Source organism: Aythya marila, assembly GCF_965140915.1.
Source record: "Aythya marila genome assembly, chromosome: Z".
In the NCBI taxonomy this organism is placed as follows: domain Eukaryota; kingdom Metazoa; phylum Chordata; class Aves; order Anseriformes; family Anatidae; genus Aythya; species Aythya marila.
The window spans coordinates 10,356,777-10,363,102 of NC_139080.1; the positions used below are offsets into that span (position 1 = coordinate 10,356,777).

General features: G+C 49.5%; 1 protein-coding gene across 4 annotated transcripts in view; it reads left to right on the forward strand.

Annotated features, from left to right (window-relative positions):
* The window catches only part of LOC309890149 (phospholipid-transporting ATPase ID-like), an 81,222-nt gene extending 75,985 nt beyond the window's left edge, over positions 1-5,237 (forward strand). For all 4 annotated transcript variants that reach the window (XM_082783743.1, XM_082783742.1, XM_082783744.1 and 1 more), the window contains 2 exons: positions 581-711; positions 2,534-5,237. In XM_082783743.1, the coding sequence (XP_082639869.1) occupies positions 581-711; positions 2,534-2,755 (353 nt within the window). In that variant the 3' untranslated portion in view covers positions 2,756-5,237. The remainder of the gene's footprint in view (positions 1-580; positions 712-2,533) is intronic.
* The last annotated feature ends 1,089 nt before the right edge of the window (positions 5,238-6,326 follow it).

Genomic DNA, 6,326 nt, shown 5'->3' on the forward strand with positions numbered 1-6,326 from the left:
TGGAGGAGCCAGAAGCCAGCACTTTGGTTTCAAAGAACATGGCAGTATCACGCCACCACATGGCAGATGCTCTGCACACACCCTTTAGGCCACACTGCCTGTGCATGTGCAGAGCAATGCACACTGCTCTCATAAAGGGCTGTGATCCCATCAGCTACTGGGCAGACTTCATGGGCTTTAGGAAATGCTGCAGGAGAGTAAGAAAAAAGTATTCTTCCTTGGGCAGTGACATCCTGGCAGAAGGTGAGAGGGCTGGACTGCTGCAGAAGGTCTCTTGGATGTTTACATCAGTCTTTTGGAATGATTTGACTCTTTGTAAAGAGATAAAGCACACATTCTGACATCTTGTCTCTCTGAGTGGCTGCAGTTGAGTCTGAACATTGCATTCCTGTCTCAGACAGTGGTAATGATATTGCTGTCCTCTGCAGCATGTTGATGTCACTGTTGGAGAAGGTGTCTACTTTATATTTCGGTCCATTTGCCAAGTACTTTGGAGTCACAGTGATTGACTTATGATGTTAAAAAGGATGATGGTGAGAGGCACTACTCCTACGTTTTTAATTGTGTGTTTGTTTTTCAGGTACAGCTCGAAACACCCTCAGCCAACCCAACGTGTGGCTAGCAATCTTCCTCAGCATCGCCCTCTGTGTGCTGCCTGTGGTCGGCTTTCGATTCCTGAAAGCTCAGCTAAGGCCAACTGCCAGTGACAAAGTAAGGAAATATTTCAGTAAACCAGAAGCCCTCTTACTACCAGCTATGCTTACTGTGGAGCCATACAGCAGGGGCCTGGCATTGCTCAGAGTGCATGTTCCTGCAGGTGCAAGTGCTGCCATCCGTCTAGCTTCTAGTCCCTTGAGAAGGAGGACTGAATTTGGGTTTTGGCACAGCTCAAACCATCTGCAGCTGGGAGCAAGGCAGAGATTATTTAGATGTGGATTGGGTTGCACTGGAGCAAGGAAGCAGCACTATTTTTAGGTGCGGGGTTTAAGTGGTGAGGCTTGGTGGCAAAGGAGCAGTATATTTCAGTCCTGCCACACAATTTTTAGCCTGGCAGAAAGCAGCCCTTTGCCCTCGACCCAGGCAGTCATGTTTGCTGTTTATTTTAGTCTTGTTTTGACTTCAGAATTCACTTCATTTGTAGCCAGTGGTTATTTGCCCCTTCTGAAGCCAGCTGCCCTCCCATGCCCCAGAATTTAAGGGTGAGGCCAATAGGGCAAGGAGAGGCTGGAAGAGATGGACTGGGCAGAGAGCGCCACTCACTACAGCGAATGACCCCCTGCACAAGATCAGCATCGGCACAGCTCCCCAGGCTTCCCCTCAAACACGAGCATCTCCTAAATGCTGCTGCCACCTCGTGCTTCCTTCCTCTTCCTGCACTTAGCTGCGAGGCATGAGTGTCTCTGAGCAGAGCCTCAAGGGCGTGCTCCTCAGAGGTCGCCTTGGTCATCCTTTGGATGTCTGCAGAGCTCCCCGGGTGCTCCAGGGCTGTTGGAGAAGGAGTGAAGGGCAATGCTTGGCCCTTGCAGAGAGGTAGGTGGGTGCTAGAGAAGATCGCTAGGTAGGAAAGTCCTCAGGACACAGAGGAAATTCAGATGTGCAAAAATGGGCTGAATTTACTCTTCAGCTGAGTAGAAGCTTGACGTAGCTATGGCCCAGATTGCCATCTTCTATGCATTGGGTGAGCACCTCTAGTGCAAAATCAATTATTTTTTTTCCTTCCTCTGGGAAATGAACTGTCACAGGAGAAGGTTGTTTGGGTTTCCTACTGTATAGAGATCCCCTGGTGGCAGTATAAGAGGAACTTAAATACAGGCTTGACTCAGACAGCCAAGTACCTACAGCATTGTCCCAGGCACAATGGACAGAGACGGGATTATCCTGAGCCACTGGCACTCAGCGTTGTCCTCCTGCCTCTGATAGCCCAGTTCTGAATAGATGCCTGTCAGCAGAAGATCTTGGTGGCCATGTGGGAACAGAGAGCCTCCTACCTGCAAATAAATTGCATCATATTTCTCCCTTCTGCCAAGAGATATGAGTGTCTATTGATCATCATTCTCATCATAAAAAAAAGATTTTATATATTAGAGATCCCCTGTAGTAGTCTGTTTTCTGGATTAAGTAAGCCAATGCTTTGACATTTCCTTATAAATCTTGTTTTCTGGACTTTTGGCTATTATTGTGATGACTTTCACATTTTGGATTACTTGACTGAAGCGTTTAAAAAAGCTGCAGCAATACCCCAACCGAGGCCTCACAGGGCTGTAAGGAACAATATGCTGAAATCATCCCCACCCATGTCTTACAGACGACACTCCCAGCAACGCCTTTCAGAATGAGATTTGGTTTTCCTTTTACCAGGCTGCCACCCTGTGCTGCATGTTCAGTTTCTGCTCTGCAACCCATCCTGCCATCCTCCTGCTTTATGAATCATTTTTTGGCGTTGAACCCCTGTGTTTTTCCCCCTTTCTTCGCTCCTCTTTTGCTGTGCTTCTGAATGATGATGCATTTGTTCCATCTTATTTTCTGATGTCAGGTCCTACTCAAGATCAAAGAAGCCAAAAAGAGGCCGCCTCCACCCTCACCCAAGAGACGCCTGCGTCGGACCAGCACACGCCGCTCCGGCTATGCCTTCTCCCACCAGCACGGTTTCGGGGCGCTCATCATGTCTGGGAGAAACATGCGGCCAAAATCACCTTTTGCCACAACGGGAACATTTTCACCCAATAGTGACAAGCATAAACACAAGGGACTGTAAGAACCCAAACCAAACAAAACGAACCAAAAAGGGCTGTTGGGAGAGGAGGCTGTGCTCCCCGCAAAGCACCAAGCCCATGGCTGCCCAGAGCTCTGCCCTCTGGGCTACCAAAGCAAGGGCTTGGGCCTTTCCTTTCTCCCACACGCACTCTCTGGATTCAGCTCCTCTTCCAAAGACATGTCCTGCTCCTGGGGAAGGAGGGGCAGGGGGAAGCAAAGACACCATGTGGTATCTCAGAGGGCCTCCCTGGTTATGCTGTGGGAGGCTCCCTGAGTTTGTTTGTAACGCTACTTTTTTCTCCCCTTACATACCTCAGAGCAAAGTGACGTCCAGGCTGAGGAAAAGGCTGAATTGGCAATGTCCTTCTCATTCATGTGCCTTTGGGTTTGTCATGAATCCACTCTGGGCCTTATTACTGGGGTAACAGTATTGACCCCAGCTGTGCCTTAGGTCCAGCCACACAACCCCCAAATCAACAGTCTCTGTAATACATGTAATTCTGTAGCCTTTTAACTATTTTGTATGGAAGCACTATGGAAGGGATGAGTTTGAAGGAACCTCCTTCCAATTCAACGGTTAATTCTGTTTCTCAAAAGGAGGCCAGTGCCCCCAAACCACCCTCTTCCTGCATCTGCAGCCAGGAGTGCAAGCTCAGAGACATTCCTAGCTGGTCAAGGGACAAGGACTCAGCATTCATCAGTTTGCCTCGTCTTGTCTGCAATGCAAATCTGCTCTTGTTGTAAAAGACCTTTGTCCTCACAGCCATCTCAGGTTTTGTATCTGGGCACTAGCCATTTCATTCAGACTTAAAATAGAAGGGCAAAAGAAGTTCAGGCACCCATATAGATCAAGCCTTAAAATCCAGCACGGAGAAGCCCGTATCATGGCTAGGGCTCATGTGAGCCTCCAGCACCAGGTGAACTTCCCACCATAACAGACTGAGGCACATGCAGTATGTGACTGGATGGAAATCATGCAAGAAATATCAGAGGCTAAGATGCTATTTCACCGCTGGCATGGGTTGTCCTGCCCTTTACTCCGCTGCTGCCGTGAGTAACGGATGAAGCGTGACCTGGTTGTCCTCTCACCCACCCTGCTGCCTGCTGTGGTCAAGTTTCAGAGGATATTAGTGAGGGCTCAGGGGCCTCTGCTGAGTTTCTCTGTGCTGGCTGGTATTTTGTTCAGGAAAGGTTCATTCATCAATCACAAGTTGCAGAGAGCAGAAGGCTCCACCAAATCCTATCAATCTGACTGCCAGCAGAGGGACCTGGTGAATTGGTGGTGATCTATAGATGCTGGGATTTGCTCACGGGTTTGTAACACCAGTACCATAACCAGCAGGGTTACTGGGTGGAAGGCCAGTGTGGAAGCATGGGGATCCGTCCCTCAGCACTGCTGAGCTGTCTAAATGGGGATATATTTATTATATTTTTTTTGTGCAGAGGACTAAGCAGGTTTGGCTGTTATATTTTCTCATCTCCTTTATACAAATTTAGACTCTTCCCTAGTATGGAATTAGAATTTTTGCACACTAACCATCTGGTATTTAGTGGGAGCTCTCTGCCTTGAGTCTCTGAGCTATCAGTGGAGGCAGTCTATGATGGCAAGAGGCCAGCAACGTCCCCACTTCATCAGGTCTGCATACAACACCTTGCTGCCTGTGGTCCCAGTTTCGGCAGATACAGTATGAAATTGTTTAAGCCCTAATAGAAGGTTTCATCTCCCTGTGTTTAACTCTGTAAAAAAAAAAAAAAAAAAGCAAAAAAAAAAAAAGCAGTCTGTTGCACCTGCTGCTCTGGGAGGCTCCTTGCAAACTGCAGTATTAAATTTCAGCATAGGCAGTGCAAACTAGAGCTGGGACTGGATCCAGACTTCATCAGGCAGGAGCTGCTTGACTAGGGAAGGAACAAATTCTAATCCAGTTACCTTCCCTGCAAGGGGATACCTAAATAAAGTGAGAGCCTGAGGAAACTGCTGTGATAGTTGGTGCTTCACCTTTCCCTTTGCAGAGGCAACCATGGCTTTCTGGTTAGGATGATGTCTTTTACAGTCAGCATCTCCAGTGCTAGAGGAAAAAGGAGAGCGAGGACAGTGTGTGCAGGTAAGCAGACAACCCTGCAACACCCAGCCTGGCGTGTGGACTGAGGGCCCTGTCAAAGCTGTTCCCAGAACGTCATGCAGCAGCTTTTAATGCTGAGCAGCAGAGGCAGAGCTTTTGTTGAGGGCGAGGAAACTCTGAGACTGTGTCACTCCTGTCACAAGGTTTACATACAAAGCACCTTCTGGCTAAAGGGGATTTGCAAAGGCTGCAGAGGACATGCAGGGGCTGATGGGTCTGTTGGGGAACTTGCTCCAGCTACAACTATTTCAGTGGTTTTGACCAGATCGACATTTGAGACATATCAGCCGGCAGTGATGTTTGTCCTACATCACTCCTGATTTTATAAACTATTTTTTTGTTAATAAAAAGAGAATATTGGGATGATTGATTTGTTGCCAACCTGCTAATTGATCAGAGGTGTTTATAACCATACACGTAGGTTGTTCCTGGGTGTCCTAAGGTGGCGGGGTGGGCTGTGGGAGGATGGATCTGAGGTAACAGTGCTTTTAATGTGGTGTCCTGGCTCGGGGAACGATCGGGAAAGCAAGGAAGTTGCAGGGGACAACTCAGAGCAGCAAGACCCTAGGAAAAGCCCTGCGGGCGGTGGTCGTGCTGGAGCTGCACTTCTCTGCTATCCTGCAAGGCTGCTGTTACCAGAGGTCTCATCGTGGACGTTTTTCTGATCTTATGCTGCCAGTGCAGCCACACAGGCCAGATTTGATCGCCTTCTGCAGCCGGATTTTCTCCGAGCAGGACGCTCTGGCAATGTTACACTCTTGCAAATAACCAAAGCAGCTAAAAGCGCTCGCAGGGGCGGGGGGGGGGGGGAAGAGAGGGGGCCTCTTTCTGCCGCTTGCTTCACCCCGCGGCAGCCCCAACCTTTCGGGCAAGGATCTCCGGGACTAGAGCCTCCCCCCGGAGCTGCCCCGGGGGCGGTCACGGCTGGGGGGGCCGGGGGGGGGGCGGACAGCAGCGAGGCCCCGCCTCGGCGCCCGGCTGCAAACAGCGGAGCGGCACCGGCTGGGTGAGCGGGGCTGGGGTCCGGGGGGGTCCTGGGGGGGACGTGGGGGGTCTCGGGGGGCTGGGGATGCGAGATGTTGTGTAATGGTTAAAAGAGAGCTTGAGGAAGGCCGTTTGGTCTTTTTTTTTTTTTCTTTCTTGGACGTCTTCTGTTTGAGAGATAGATCCCCCCCCCGCCCCCCCCCCCCCAAAAAAAAAAAATCCCTGTTCTATTTATTTATTTATTTGTTTGTTTATTTTTTATTATTTTTTTTTTCTTTGCGTTATTCTGTAATACAGAGGTTTGTGCACGGCTTCTGCTGTAGCACCTGCATTCTCACTGCCCCCACGGTTTTGGGGTCAGGAAAGACAATGCTTTGATGCCAACCAGTGAGCGATACGGTTACTGCTTGTATACAGCAGCAGAGGTGGAAGGGGGGCACAGCACAGCATCTCCTCTCCCCCTCCACC